At 32.7% G+C, this 17,587-nt stretch overlaps 1 protein-coding gene across 5 annotated transcripts in view; it reads left to right on the top strand.

Moving 5' to 3' along the window:
* Positions 1-17,587, top strand: part of LOC123563836 (tolloid-like protein 1) — a 123,181-nt gene that overhangs the window by 39,575 nt on the left and 66,019 nt on the right. The window contains exon 1 of one of the 5 annotated variants that reach the window (XM_053536451.1): positions 10,241-10,681. The exons of the other annotated variants lie outside the window; for them this stretch is intronic. Within the exon in view, the coding sequence (XP_053392426.1) occupies positions 10,516-10,681 (166 nt within the window). The 5' untranslated portion in view covers positions 10,241-10,515. Of the gene's footprint in view, positions 1-10,240; positions 10,682-17,587 lie in introns of those variants that run through there. 5 annotated transcript variants of the gene reach the window in all.

Raw genomic sequence — 17,587 nt, forward strand, 5'->3', positions numbered from 1 at the left:
TTCAATTTCTATAAAAAGGACAGAGTCTGCTATGAGCATACTTGTTAACGCTCTTGCGCTTCAGTTAACACGATGATTTATAAATGTAATGGCAATTTAATTACAAATATAATGGCAAATTTATTATATTAATAAAATATCATGACTGTCTAAAATAGCGACATTATTTCTCAAGTTTCAAAGAGTCAGGTTTTTCGATTCACCCCCATGTTTTCTATGACAGAAAGGTTATTAATGCATGAATATATTATAAAAGGGATATTTAGGTAGAAGTTATAGGAGTATTTATATTTGTCGAGATATTATGATTTACAAACACGGTTTTGACAAACATATTATTTTATAGTATGATGACATGTGTTTTCAATTTTAAGTTTATTTTGCACATTTCAAAAACCGGAAGTGATTACGTAAAGTCATTTATCCGTAAAACATAAAATAAAGCCCGGATGGGACAGACGTAAGCGATATCAAATTACGAATAACAGCAACCTGTTAGTTAACTGATAAAACCGACAACGTTTACTTCTTGAAATTTGAATACATTAACAAAAATGTTGACGCATGTCTAGAATCTTAAATTTTATCACAAATCATCTGTCTTCAAACATGGGCAATTGTCTCAAAAATAAACATACGTACCACTATATTTTCTCTAACAAAATGAGAACATTCATTAAAATCTGCATTGAAGATATTTTTCTGTACGCAAAAATGGCATTAGAGTTGTTATTTTCTAACAGACTTCCTTTACGAAAGCTAGATAGAAGTCCAAATTATTCAAGCAAGTCTAGAAGAAGAAATCAAGCCAGCAATCTTGACTTATCAGTTGCTGAATTTTCTTAGTATATCTTGATATTTTGAATAATCAAATTCTACATTGTAAAAATGATCAAAACAGGAAGAACTACCTCAAGAATCTTTGTAACTTTACAATTGATCTTGTATATATTAATATTCTACTTCTCTCTTTTTAACTTTACCAATGTTTAACCAAAACATAAGTAAGGGAAATTAAGATTTTGAGGGTTATACTTTTACTCCTTGTTAAATGTCTATTCGGCCCCACAATGTGGAGTGATATGCTGCCAGATAACAATGTTCATAAATTGATTTATTGAGTTATAGACGACTGTCAATTATGTAGAAATTATCTCTGACATTGCCATGCAGTGCACACGAAACATTTTGCTGTAATTTATATCACACTAGTAAAGTATAACTGAAAAAATAGATATATCTATGTGCATTTTGTACTTTATAGAGGCTCAACGTTTGATATTGTGTTATAAATTTGTACACGTGTTTGTCTGTTCTGCATTCATCTTTACGCTTTTAATATTTCATTCTTTTGTTACAATCATTATTGTTCGAACTACTTGTCTTTAACTTTTCCCAATGTTTTAATATGTCTTGATATTTGGCATAACCATTCATAATCACCACAGCTGAGACCTGTTTCATTATTTTACTGCCCCTTCCAATTATCATTTATTGAATTCCGAGAGTCTTTCCAACACCCACTGGAATACCGTGATTTCTCCGGTCACTGTCAAACACTGTGCATATAGGAATTATATACCCAGATTATACCAGATGATTATGATGGAATTCTGTTAACAGCATCAACTGACAAGCTCACACCAGTTGCAATTTGGGTAAATTGTGGTTAGGGGAGTCTGGCGTTTATGTCTGTCTCACATTGAATATATTCTACAAAATTTCCTTTTTAATATTGAATCAGTCTTTATGTTTTCTGATTGCGTCCTCATTCGTAACTTTAAAAGTTAAAATCTTATTTCTTATTTATTGTAATAGTTATCGCCTGTTATATAAAAACTGGAAAAAAAAGACCATTAATTTACATGGCTTGTGTATGATTATACAGATTTCCATTTTATTATAAAGAAAATCAGATGAAAAACATGACATTTTACTGAGACAGTACTATGTTTTATTTTATTAAAATTATTATTTTATTTATTAAACAAATGAGTTGGAAGTTACAGTTGCTTTACAGCACAAGCTTCACGTTAAAATGAATGTTATTCTCTTAAAACAAAATCTCTGTTGGAGCAACTTTACTGATTAATAAAAAAACAACTCAAAATATATTTTTTCTAAGCGTTTCAAATATTCAGGAACTCAAAATAGCCGGACACTGGGGAACTTGTCTGTATTTTTTGCTGGCATTACCTCCATTACCATTGGTTAGGATAACATACCATCGTTACGTAGATAACTGAAAACATGAAAGTTTAAAAAACAAGAACACGCAATCAAGACTTGAAAAAGATATTTTACCAGTCATCGTCACATTTTTCAGTTTTTGTTAAAAAATGAAAAGGAACAAACAACTTAAACCGAAGACAATGCGTTTGACACGTGTTCATGATTCATAGGTAACACTAGACGGCACAAAAAGGATATAAAGATGCACTTCAGCTTCAATTTGGTTTCGATAGCGTGTAGTATGACATTCATCATGAGCTATTTTTGTTGTTTTTTTGATATACCAGTGTTAAATTGTATGAGAGGAATATTAATGTCGCATACTATGTTTGATCATTATGTCATCATTTCTATATTCAAGGTTACGGAAGCTACTTATCATATTGTCCGTTATTAAACGCATTGGTAAAGCAAATGAAAATTTCTGAACGAGAAAAATGTTTCCTATCCTTCTGTGTATGGTCCAGTTTCATCGCGTCACCTCATATTCGGCCACACCAGCACCCTAAGTTTTCACTTCCTTAACAAAATGAGATATACCTTGCTCATGTGGTAAGTATCGTCGATGTTTTATGACGTTTAGTAAGACAGTTCCATTATGTATTGAACAATTGGATATCATCAAATTTCTTATGATTTCTTTCATTGATGACATGTACATTAAAGCTTTTAATTTTTATTAATTAAGAAGGAAAACATATTAACTTCAAATCTTAAGAATGTACGCAAGATGGCGCCTCTTACACAGCTGAATAGGCTGCCTGACACGACACTGTACATCCTTGTTTATTGCATAATACCATCCTGTTGTATCGCCTTTCTACCTTTAAATAGTTTAAAAGAGGTAATAAACTAAATTATCTTGACCGAGATGTTGTTAATTGTATGAAACAATATCAATTTACATTCATCGTCAAATCCTGCTTTATTGAAACATCACAAGTTAGACGAGATAAGATAAAACCTTAGTTAAAAATATGAACTTCATGTAATTTGAAGGTATTCACATGGTGGTAAATATATCTTCCTCCAAATTTTGCAAAAGGTCGATGACCTAACAAGGCAATTGCACATTGTTTAAATCTAATATAAAAACGCTTCCGTTTTCAAAATTCTAAAGCGTATTAGGGATTTTGTCAACTTTTTATTTATCTATGTTGATTGTAGACGCTTCCTGTCTTCTACAGTACTCGAGCCTTAGTAATTTAAGTAAGGAATTAGAACCAGTGACCTTCATGTAAAGAACCCGCAGCGCATCCCTTCACAAATACTTAGTCTACCTTCCTCCGCTGGCCTTCCATTTATGGTTATACACTTTCTTATGATAAAACTATTATACAAATGAACTCAGAAGATGATTAAATGTTATTCAAGTTTTAGCTTTTCGGTATTGCAATCATAATGTTGTAAAATCCTGTTACAATTCTACTTTTGGACTACCTAATGAAATTCAACTCGTGTAAATATGTAAACCAGAAAGACCACCATCAAAAAACCTCCTACCAAACCAAAGGTTTCGAAATCGATCCCTATTTAAGACAAATGTTCTCGTATCTACAAATGTTCCCGTATCATTTTCCATCTGTTTTATGCTAAAAGGCTGTAGCTGTAGCTTACATTTTGAGGATCTCGAATGTACGTTATGAAAAGAGTATTTCGTATAGCAAGTGTTAAATTTAATATCAAAACGATAAGGCCAGTGTTTTTCCTAATAGAGCAAGATCCATTAAAAAAATAGAGATCATCTGGAATCAGTCAAAAATGTCATTTACTGTTTTTAATCATATCTGAATTCCGAATGTAACATATCTACGTAAGAGAGATTTTCTGTGGTTATCCGACATCTGTTTTGTCACTCAGTGTGCAGTGGCACATGCAAGACATTTCATAGAAAAGAGCGAGTCACCACTAACAACTTGACTTTTGTACTGTTCTCTTCACATGCCACAGTTTGTGAGGACACTTGTGGTTTTCAGTTGATTTAATCATGTTTTTTCTGCACTTTGGTCTTCACCTTACAAATTATTGTTAGCAAAGGTAATTATTGTAAGCAATGGTACCTTTTATTGTCCATTTTAAATATGTTTCGGGAGTTTATAACTTAACTGCTAAGAAAATTAAAGAGCTACAGTGGTTTTCGAATAAATTATAGTGCATCGTCCATTAGGGGTCAGAATAGTCATTTAACTGACTGATGCGTTTTTATTTTGTATTATGACAGTATTACCTATCATTTACTAGTTCTGCTTCGTGATTTTCATCAAAGCAGAGGCTTTGTCCACCAACTGGACTACGATTTCCCCACCAAAACTTTCTCGTTTTAACGCTATTTCTGTTCAACCACTTTCGACATTGTGCGCTTTGAGGTGTTTTCACTGCAAGTCAATTGAACAGGAATAGCGTTAAAACGAGAAGGTTTTGGTGGGGAAGTCGTAGTACCGGGGGTAGCACTTTCAAATAGGTTTCGAATCATGTGCATGATATTAACACAATATATTGAATAAAAAACTTACGCCCTGATTTATAATTTTTGTTTACATTTCCAGTTTCACGTAGCGCGATCACGTGATTGGGCACACTGCTAAGCATACTCCTTTTATAAAAGCCAATACAATATTTGCAAATCCTTCTATGGGGAATTTTTATGTTTTTGATATAATACAACTGCTTCCTAAAGGACACATAACTTCTAACCATCTTAAGTTGATTAGGTTAAACCGAACCATTGTTAAGCCATTGTTCATACTCAGACACCGTTCCATTATATTGACTTCCTATTATGTCCTGCGTTTATAGCCCATCTGGACATAAGTAAGTAACAGATAAGTACCAACGGCATACTCTCAGGGCGATAATTGACATCGATTGCCAGCAATTGTCAGCAAAACTGAGGTCGTTTCATTTACTCTTAAGTTTATTTCCACGTTTATCGACGTCCCATTGTGGTTATAGTGTCCATACGCTTTCCTTGGAGACAAATAAACGACCCGATTAGAGTGTAAGAGTTTGAAAGAATCTCATTACGGGTTAACGCAATATTCACTCAAAGTGATTCGTTAAATGCTAGATTTACAAAGATTGAGTGACACTTAAATTTGTCTGGACCATTCTTTGTCAAAGATTATATTGTTATTGGGATTTGTTTGTTATTTCTTCTTATGTGGCTGTTGTATATTTTCCGTAGGACTCTTGGAGTTTGTTACCACGTTCAAAGTTCCTTACGGCCAGTATTTTTGTACGGTAATTGGTTGTTAACAACATGATATGTTTCATTCTGCTGAGTTCTCAGTGGCTTAAAGAAGGCGTAAGATCTTCAAATCAACACGTTTACACAATGAAGATGAGTGTATCTGTCAAGTTCGTACAATCTAACAGTCATTGCGCAATGAGGGCGAATGTTTCTATCAAGTTCACATGTAATGTAACAATGTAACAGTCAATAAGGATCACTGTGTCTGAATTGCTGTTATTTGTATTGCATGTGCGCTCAGCTAAAAAAACAACCCAACATTCACAAGTGCGCAGTCGTTTTAGATATGTTCCACTGTGCCACATTTCTGCCCTATATCTGTCAGGTATATTTTCCTATTGCTTATAAAACAGACTCTACATAATTACACTCATGCATGCATTTAATGGATATGTTTCGGAAATATATCTAAGGCATGCTTTCTTCGTTTCTTTGACTCTTAACTGACGAATCAATTTTATTAAAATTAAAGAGTTTTCCAATGTAAAATGTTTTAACATACTTCCCGTTACCTGATCATGTTCTCAGATTCTGTGCAGTATGTATGGGTAGGAAAATTCAGGTGTTTGATCCAGATTCATTCCAACATCGTTTTCTCTATTTTGATTTTCAGAACAAAATGATTAAATGATATTGGGCAGTGTGTTCTTATAAAGACGATTAGTTTTATAGTGTTTATAAATGTAGAACAACTGTTGAAAAGCATTAGTCACAAAATTGATGAAAATTAGAAGGGCTTGACACCACTGCTTATCATACTCATCCACTACAAAACTAAATAATATCTAAAGGGTGTAATGGAAGTTCGCTCCAATTGGAATAATAAAGCAGCATAGCAAAAACATGGAATCAAGACAGGTATATATGAGCCATGCCATGAGAAAACCAACATAGTGGGTGTGCGACCAGCATGGATCCAGACCAGCCTGCGCATCCGCGCAGTCTGGTCAGGCTCCATGCTGTTCGCTTTTAAAGCCTATTGGAATTGGAGAAACTGTTAGCGAACAGCATGGATCCTGACCAGACTGCGCGGATGCGCAGGCTGGTCTGGATCCATGCTGGTCGCACACCCACTATGTTGGTTTTCCCATGGCATGGCTCATATTTATTCAGTCCTGATATGTCGACATATTACTCTTACAGAAATATGGTTTAGTTCAGTTTTTGTTTTGGAGAAAAAAAGTCTATACACAAAATTCAGAAAAAACAACTTTTAAAAACTAACAAGCAATATTTCTTTAATTGATTCCTACAACGACATTTATATAAGGTCTTTGATTATTGTACTCAACTACTCTAATGTAAAACGAAACAATTGACTTCCAAATATATTGCAACATATATTTGATGTTAAGTCTGTAAGAAGCCTACACCATCCGCCACCTAAAATCAATAACCCAGTGTTCTATGTAAAAAGGCAAACTTTCACCAAATTACATGTATTCCATAAATAAATGTAGGTAAATACAGTACCTTTTTAACTTGTGTTGCATCTCAGTAAAAAGATGTAACTAATTGCTCAACCTCGACGAACTTCTTTTAAACCTTCTGATTGTGATATTACATAGGAATGTAAAACTGCATATTGAGATGTACGTCTAAAGGCACATCTCATTAAACATAGTTAACAAAGTGTTGACACATGCTGTCTTAAAAGTTTAGAAAGTGTTCCAAAGTTAACAATGTATACGACCTCGTCTTCTTCACCGTTTGACAAGTTTCGTAGTAATGTGACACACAAACTCATTGCGCAACCTTCTATCAACATTGTTCAAATTATTCCGACTTGTAAAACTCTTTTCGCTATATGTTTATAGTAAAAAACCTTCATATCTTAAATTACTTGCCCGATTACGCAAAATTATGTCACAAAATATTTGACACAAAATAGCTGCTTGAACTAAAAATAGAAAAAAAAGACTAAAAAAACATCTCATCGAAAAAGATTGGGCTGATTTCAAAATAGTTTTACGGAAATGTTCTTTAGGTGACGGACTACCAAGACTGTACATATTATTTCAATTTGTAGAAACTCTTGGCCGCCAGAACTCGTCGGACACCATCTTCTTCTAAGCCACTGGTCCAGTTTTGAAAAATATTCACAGAAATGTCCCTTGGGTGGCACTGTATGAAAAATTGAAAGCCTTCTTGATTTGTAAAAAGAAAAAACATGACTGCCTTCGGCGGGTCAAAGTATCCCAACACATGTCGCAACGTATAACTTAGAAAAGTTTTTTTTTAAATTTCTTTGGTATAAATGTTTCTCTGCAGAAAGTCTACCAGTTTGAGATGTGATCAGTTGCCACCGTTTACTTCTTGCTTTGTTTTCATTGCTGCATTTGCAGGCAGAAGGAGTAATAACTCATAGTATATCTATTTTTGAATGATGCATCATTATTTCAAAAGTGCATTAACATGTAACATGTAACGAATAAAAAAAAAGCCACAAATTACAACTTAAGACTCTCACAGACTCGACGTGAACAGTGCTTAACTCTTTGTTTATTTTAAGCCCATTTATTACACAATCTAAATACAAAAAAAAAATGAAAGGACGAGACTTGTCCGCCCAATACATTTGATAGAATCACGTAAATTGATAGCTATCACTTTTTAAAAACATTACTACTTCATGCACTGATTGTGCAGCTTGATAAGGACATGTGCAAGCAATTATACGAAGTTTCCCAGCAGAAATTAACTCAAGTTCCGATTCTGAAACCTCGAGCGAACCAACTGTAAGATGAGTTGTTTTAAATTGCCTTTAACGAAAGCTAGAAGCTACCAAAAGCACTGTCGACTCCTGACCTGCAAAGAAAAATGAAAATAACCCTCTGGTGTCTTAAACTAGCATTACAGTCGTACCTGTTGCGGATCTCGAGTATGTTGTCTATAAGTATTTTTTGCTAGACTGACTTATTCAGTGATACACAAACTGTAAGATGTAAACGAGTGACATTGATACGAAAAGCCGATGACTGTTAAAGTGATTCTTTGCATCTGAAAGCACACCTTATATGGAGCCCTGTGTCTTTCTCAAAGTGACCTTGACAAAAACAGGAAATATGCAAACGTACTTATTCGTTGAAATAAACAAAGGTTTACTTGAAACAAAGTATCCTGCAATTTATCTAAAGCTGCTACACATGATGCTCAACATCATAGATAGTAATTATAATTACTAAACTTTCGTGGTTTTCCTCTTTTTAATTTCATATCTACGTTCAAACTCATTTGTTTTGATAGTTTCTTAGTGCATTAACAAGGTAGAAGTAATCTAAAATATTAGATTCAAGCTGGGAGTTGATGCTTTGTATGAGGGTAAACTGGAAAAAAATCTTGAAATAATCTACCCGATAAGAACATATAAACCGCTTGACCTATATGTAATTATATTTGGATCTGTCATGATCAATGTACTTTCATGGCTACCAAAATACATTTCATAGAAGTTGTACAGGAAAACCTTTTTCGAGAAAAGAAAAAGGAATATATAGTTCTAACTTTAAGATATTTCTGGGAAAGTGGGTCAATAATTTTAGTGTTGTTTTTCCTACTTCACTTAATTAGTTATTGTCGACTGTCCATATTTCAACTCCCAGGTGGGCAAAATTTGTCTTAATACGGTGCTTGGGTGAGATAATGCCCAAAAGTTGTGTCTTCATCCAGCACATGTACAAGTAATGCACATAGCCGAAACTTGTGTTTTCCTTCACAACTTTTGTTAATACACCCACATGTTAAAACTGAGTAACCCTTATTATTGTGTGAATTGGAAATATCATTTATAATATTGCTATTTTATGACTCGATTTATTATATCAACACATGTTTAATGCTTTGCTTTTTATAATTTTCATATGACGTCATTGAGTCTATGCGCCAGACAACTTTTTAAATTAAGGATTTACAGTTTTTGTATTTTGATAATACGAGTTTCGACGCATGCCTCATTTCATGCATGTTCTCATCGTACTGAATGCTTTTGTTCGAGTTATCCGAAAGACCTATCCAAAGTGATCTATTACGCAACTATTCGCATTAACATGGGATAGAATGGAGATAATGTTGATGGATAAAACTCCTTAATGGTAGGATAGGAGTCGATGTTAGAACAAGTCAAAGCTTGGCTATGGAACTGAGTTTTAATTATTTTTTAGATGTATTTTTATCCAAGAAAGAACCCTGTCTTTATCACTAAATATGCCTTATCATTATAATGTTGTCTGACTCATTCAAACCAAGTCTGTTTTTTTTTTTTGGTTTGGTTGCGTTCTGTGCTTCAAGGGGATCTTCTTACAGATCCTATGTACATTTCGTATTCAGCCACTTCCAATATCTGCCGTGTCTTTGGTCGATATTGTTTATTATCTCGTTGGTTGACTGATTCCTAAAGACTTTGTTATATTTTACATTCAGACAATTCAGGTACTGATTAGCGCATTCTTTGATAGTTTTCTTTTTGGAACAGAGCATCGGGCAACCCATCGTTTACCACAGGGCAGCCTAGATATTATTATTATTTAAACTGATTCTAAAATTCAGCACATGTCATTGGAATATTACCTGTTCTAAAATCAAAGTAAATCTTTGACAAGTAATAGTTAACCACGCGTAGTATCTCGCATGTCCTCTGTAGACAAAAATTTAGTCGGCGTCTCACAGTAAAGAATCGATAACTCCATTATCAGTTGGCGCGTGACGTCGCGGCAGCTAGCCACTATTACTTTATACTCGTTCACCATGTGCGTATTGTATTGTGAAACACGGCTCTCGATCATTACTATATAAACAATCCGACAATGCTTGCTATTACTTCGCTACGCTAGGTTATTGAAGTTCATCATACCCTACTTTCAGTTTATAAATTGTTTGTATTTCTGCTACGGTTTATATTTTGGGTTTAACTTAGAACAACCTTTATTCCGTCCATTTTACCAGACAATGAGAACGGAATAAAACACAGAGTTTTTATTGTAAATTAAGACAACATTTTTAACGAAGAAATAGTGTCACTTTTTATTCGAATAAACATGGACTTTTTGATAGGAATATATATCTTTTTGCAAGGGTTTGGAGTATCATTTATAAGTTGTGATATTAAACGCGCTTCTGTTGGATTAATTGAAAATGCTCCAAAGTATGGAACTTATCCGCATAAAAGCTCAAATGACCACTATATGGATCCGTGCAAAGCATGTAAGTAATGAAATCTATGTAAATGAACGTAGTAAGGAAATTATCAAATTTGGTTAACAGATATAATTATGATTCTTATCTGTTCAAATTGTACTTATTGTTTGGTTTCCACTCATCGTATGTTTACAATATAATTAAAAACGCTTATCTCTTCATTTATTTATATTGCAAAATTCTTCTATAATAGTGCACGTAAAGACCAATTGCTTACTAGCATCTTGGTGATTTATAACTAGAAATGAATGTTAGATAAATGGCTCTGTGTTACGTGTATTTCCTGTTAAATGGCTGTTTTGATAACAAATTGGGACTGAAAATGAAATTTCTGCATGTGTGCATTTTCTTTAGTGCACAGTAACTTACGATCACAGTGGAGTTCATTTTAGAAATAAATTGAACGTTCTTTATTCTAATTTAAAAAAAGAAATTGTATGTCGTTTCAAAAACTTTTTTTTAAGTTTTAAGAATGGAAAATGGAAAACTAAAATAATGGACTGCAAGCATTTATTAACCGAGCGTTATTGCTTTATGATTCGTTAACTGTTTCAAGGTTATTAAGTGTTCAGACATAAGGTTAATACTACTAGATCTTATCATTAGGAATGTTGTATTTTTACAGTTACCAGATCAGATCATTATTGCTACAAGATCATATCTTTGATTTGATGTCTGTCTGTAAATATTTTACAATCGTCTACGATATAAACCAAACAGTATCTAAAACCTGGAATACCAAAAAAACTTCTTTAATTTGATTTAACTTTTATCAAATTTTGTTTTAAGCTGAAATTCTCGTACCTCGAGAATAAAAAGACGTGTTCACCCAAAGAAAAAAAAAAACGCACACAAAAAATAATAGAAATTTAAAGATAATTAAAGCGAACATTCGCTTTGTTACCTTATGAAACTCCATTAAGCTGTTAGGTACAATCATAGGCATAATATATACAGATATACATACAGATATATATACGTGTGCAGAAAACTTCCTTTTAATGTAATATTAGAATTTTAAATACGGTCTATTCATCTGACCATTTTGATATCATTTCTACGTTTAATTATGTATATTAATTTTGTTGTGTTTTGACTTTTATATTCATCTCTTTATTAAAACGTCTGCGTCTTTTGTCCACATATATTCTTTTGTTCTATGAAATAACGATAAACATTTATCTGCGATGCCAGTTCGATCACGAGAACTTTACATTAAGCATTGAAGCGCGTCATTATCATTGACGAGAGAGATATATATATATACCATTGCAAAGAGTTACATTATATAACTGCATACACGTGCAGATAGTTCCATTATATCATCTCAAGCACGTATGTGATTCTATTAAGATAATTACATGCTTGAATCTTCATTTTACTTAATAAATATCGATGGAAATTATTTAAAACTATTATCAGCCATCTTGTTTTTCTACCTAATGTGTTTTTGTATGTTATTATTTCTGCAAAATAAATTCATTGAGGGTCGGTCAAAGAGTCTACTTGATACAAAGGTAAGGGTCGGTCAATAAATATATTTTTCTTCTTATTATGGTCCATTTAGGCACCCAGAAATGTCAAAGTGTATCTGTAAGAATACCATAAACTGAATACATCTGTTTGTGTATTTGCATAGCTGCCGATGATGAATGACGCGGAAAACCATTTCTATTGAAATATTAGAAAATAAATCATATATTTTTTTATCAATCCCTTTCATTTTCTTCATATACATCGACAAAACAAACAAAAAAAGTTGAAAGAATGAACTGATCATTGGCATTCAACCCATTTTCCATATTGTAAACTGTTTTGTTTTTTTTTAATAAGTGTTAATTCTGTATCTGTAAATTTATGGTCCATTGTTTAAAAAGTTATTAATAATAACTTAAAAAGTATTTAAATTGCCATAATTTATGTTTTAGTTCATCTTACAATATGCTCGAACTAATTCAATCAAATGTTTCTAAGATTATCTACAGTTTCTTTTAATCCGAACTGGCAATCTAAAATTTTACTGTTAGCGACTCGAATAAAATATCAAAACACTTCTTTATTTTTTATTTCATGCTGTATTAAATTGTTTTATTTTTTGGGAAAATGCCGTTTTCAAGGTCAGATAACTCTTTTTTCAATACCAGTGACATATGATTTTTGTTGCATATTTTTGTTTCTTAGATGATTGTCCTTCAGTATCCTAAGTTTGAAGAAATTCTTTTATTGGGAGAAATTTCGCCCATCTCATATACAGGGAATTCTAGCGTACGCCTTTGATCTACGACCAGGAATGACTATTTGTTGAAAGCAAAATTAAATTGGATGTTAATGTAAAATATTTATTTCATTCGAATGCAATAAACTAATATCTGATAAAGAAAGATGACGATAATATGCCAGTTGCAAATATTTTTAGAATAGCATTGGTTAATATTTAATGAATAAGGAGTTAATGAACCCGTGCTTCTGGTCTGGCTGAAAGAATTTCAAAAGTTGATGCCCTGAAACATTTTAAATATTCAAAACCTGTCTCACATTTGCACTTAATGGATCGTTGATGTTCAACAACTTCTCTGACATTTGATTAGAGAAAGATAAGTCAAGAAACAGTGCCAGTATAGCCAGTTACATAATCTACTAACATATGTACTCTAGCGTACAAAAAAGTCTCTATTAGAGCATAGTTGATTGAAATCGAACAGAAAGCTTCAGACAATCTTGCTTTCAGTTTGGTATCGTCGACTCAATTTTAAAGGGATACCCAGGTGGAATAATGGATAAAAATGAAAAACATTTTAATTGGATACGTTCTTACTTTAACGAAATCGTTGGGTATCTTTCATAATTTGGCTAACTTGGCTAGGCTGTGCTATGCTAGGTTAGGGAAACAAGTAAAAATTTCTTTTAAATGACATATTCCACTTTCCTTTTATGTATTTTATTTTTGATGACGGACAAGGTCAGATAATTAGAATTTCAATTTGATAATTTTTCGCATGTTTTCACGACTTCGCATCAAGTCGTATTGAGGCTGTCATAACAATATTTTATTTTCAGATTGATAAAACAGCCTGTTTTGTTGTCTTTGTTTGACTGTGTAAAGCCGAACTGATAAATCATTGATATATATTTTTTGAGAACAAACCTGTGTGTACTTATAACGCCTGACATATATACCCGATCATACATATCTATTTATTCAATCACGCATGCTCACAGAAACGACTTTAACATATTTGAATGTAGTTTCGCACTACCTGTTGGAATGCATATAACGAATACGTTGTATTTTGCTTGTTGCTTCGCAAAGATAAACAATACTTAAGTTTTGCTTATAAAGTTAATTATTTGTTTAGTCTGGCACATTTTTTGTTACCAGTATATAATTTCTGTACTAAACGTAATCTCTTTTTGTTTTCGCTTCTCCAATTCTTATTACCATCTGCAGTCAACAAAAACAAACAAAACAAAATCAGCTTTTTATCAGGGATGTTTATATGTTCAGAGAGAATATTTTTGACAACATTTAAAGTTCAATTCAGATTGTGTCATAATTATAACAAGCGAAGACAATTAACTCTAGCAATGTACTTGTGTACATTTTCCATCCAGGTGACAGTCTATGTCAGACATCGCTTTTAACATTAATTAATTTATTATCTCGGCAATAGTACACAAACAAGCAATTAAGGTAATGTACCCGTAATGAAAATCGGCAATTTTCGTGTCAGTGCGGCGTATTCTTATTTGCTATTTCGCCTTTCTTCGGAAATATAGCTCAACGGGAATATTACTTTCCGTAAAAAAACGGAGAATGCCGAAGTCAGAATACGTAATCAATGTTTGTTATTTCGGACCATATATAAAACATAATTATGAGTCGTGCCATGAGAAAACCAACATAGTGGCTTTGCGACCAGCATAGATCCAGACCAGCCTGCGCATCCGCGCAGTCTGGTCAGGATCCATGCTGTTCTCTTTTAAAGCCTATTGTCATTAGAGAAACCGTTAGCGAACATCATGGATCCTGACCAGACTGTGCGGATGCGCAGGCTGGTCTGGATCCATGCTGGTCGCAAAGCTACTATGTTGGTTTTCTCATGGCGCGGCTCATATATGAATTTTGCTGTATGCAGTGTTTTCATTTCAAAATTTTGCGACAGTGTATTCAAGAAAACCTTGTAAACTGTAACAGTGTGCGTAGAGTTTTACTATGAACGTTTTTGTTTTCTAGAAACATTCATGTCTGGCATTGTAGTTACATCTGGTAGAATGTTCTTCACTGTTTACATTATCATTGTGTTAAATGTAAACACATATACAAAGGATCAAGTAAATAGCTTTTTGAATGTATATGATGATGCATATGCATTAAAATATTGTTTCCTATGAAATGTCATTACAAATGTATATTCTTTGAAGAATAGATAATATTTCCTTACGTAAGTAAAAAGATAGACAAAGTTATAGTAAACCATGAAAAGGAAGATTTTTTTGTTTTGTTTTAAAGACTTTGACATAAGTTGAATATACAAATGTATTTGCATACCACGATAATAGCTTAGTAGATGTCATGTTATTAAAGTATTTTTGCAAATATATTACTAGTAGCTGTATAAAACCCAATCTGGTCTCGGATACTATAATCCAGAGTCTTTAGCCGATAGTTTTGTTCCGTTGTGGGTGTAACGATTTTCTATTTATCCCTTTTATTTATGAAGGAGAAATTCCAGGAAATATGTTCATAAACATTGATAAAATAAATCATCAGACCTGCTTATCAGTACAGTTATTTAAATCACGGCCTTGACCAAAGCTTTAACATGATTTACATCTAATGAATTTTAATTTTCATTTTTGCAAGAATCTACTAACACTTATTTCTAACATTCGGGGAGCCTAAACATCTTTTTTTTCTGTGCAAGCAAGTAAGTTTTAGTCCCTATGGATTATCATTCTAACAGCATGAGATATACATTCACTTTAAACTTACTTAAAATGTGTTGTTGTTTTTTTCTATGCTCATAGAAGTAAAATTATTACAAAGTGCTGATCGACTCACGGATCCAAGTGGTTAAATAAACCCAGGTGTCTTTTGGTCTGTTCTTTAGTCTGGACACAGTATATGGCCTCTAAACACAGTTCTTGGCCTTGTCACTGCCAAAGAAAGACTTCTATAGATATGAATTTTCTGGAAAGATAGCAAGCTTTCAGATCGTCAATTTTTACAACTGTTTTAGAAATGTTTTTAAAACGGAGTTTGATCTAAAGCACTCTCGACCTAAAACTAATTTCTTTCTTTTATGGCTGTAGGAATTCGGAAAGACATCCTTTACTCATTTAGAAATGCTATCACAGTATATTCATTAAGTACTTACCTTAGTTAATACAATGTAAAGCTTCACTATGTAGACATGCATTTATTCCTATAAGAACAGAGTCTGCTACGAGCATGCTTGTTAACGCTTCTGCGCTTCAATTAATACGATGCATTATAAACATAACGGCAATTTAATTATCATCACTCAATAAAACAGCGACATAATTTCTAAAGTTTCAAACGGTCATGCACCTGCATCTTCTCTTATTAACACATGTTTGTATCAAAAGGTTATTTATGTAGAACTATTGTAGGAGTATTTAATTCGTCTAATTACTTTGCAACATTTTTACATTTTAGACAAAAATGTGTATATAGTATGGTGACGTACATGCGCAGTTTGCAGGATCTTTCTCCGTATGTAAGGTTGAAGTGTTGCCTTATACAGTATGTTCTTTTTCCCAGTTTTCCTAGTTGAAACTACGAGGGCTCCTGCTTACTTGTAAAGCAATTAACCTTGTCACTATAGCAGTAAAATTCCTGGCCCCTGTAGAGTTCAGGTCATCACAATAGTGATACATTGTGATGTGGTTGTTTATAGTTCAAAAGCGTGGCAAATGAAAACTTATTGTATATCTTATGCATTTTGTATTTTCTAATTAAGCAGAGTTTGATATTCTAGGTCATCTGAAAATATAAAGAAATTATTTACTTTTGTACATGAATTTTCATAATCTATTTCCTAATTAAACTGCATGACCAAGGTCAAATGCATACAGCACCATGTGGAATTTTTTAAAATAGAAATAAACTATCATGTTATAATGTTCATAATATGTCAAAACCTTCAGTTTTAAAGGAAAATCATGTTTCAGGTTTATTTATTAAAAAAAATATTTAAGATACTGACCTTCAGAATTTGGCTAAAAATGATCAATCTTTAAGATTGAAGTTTGGTGATAATTATAACATGATTTTTTGGTTCTAAAAACTTAAATATGCAAAATCAAGGAAAGAAAAATGTCAAGCCCAAGTCGGGAATCGAAACCGGGCAATAAATATTTTCTTGCAGTCTTAACCAATACACCACGGACTGGAATAAATACTAAACGGTCGTTAGATATAAAGTTTTATAATTAACGCACTTTACCTCCGATGCCCGATTTCAAAAGCTTTTCAGTTTTGAATGGAAAAATTAGTAAAAACAACTAATTCTTATGTGTTTCCATAATTTATGATCTGTCAATAAGTAAGTTTCAAAGCTTTCTTCAGAAATATATAGCAATAATTTCCTGATATCTAAAAAAAAACACGATTGAAAGCGATTTTCATAACGTGATTCATTGATATTTATCTCTACTAAGTTAGTCACACAGGGCAAATAAAATGAAAAATAGAAGTAGTAAGTAGAAGGAATTTATTTCATACTAATGAAGTATAACTGAAGATAACTGAAACGAAACAGATATATGATTTCTTATGGGTTTTTTTTATAGATGCTTGAACGGTTTTATATTGTACTGTATATCTGTAGACATGCTTTTCTGTTCGTCACTAAAAGAAACTACTTTTGGTATTTAATATTCCACATT

Source organism: Mercenaria mercenaria, chromosome 2, assembly GCF_021730395.1.
Source record: "Mercenaria mercenaria strain notata chromosome 2, MADL_Memer_1, whole genome shotgun sequence".
NCBI lineage: Eukaryota > Metazoa > Mollusca > Bivalvia > Venerida > Veneridae > Mercenaria > Mercenaria mercenaria.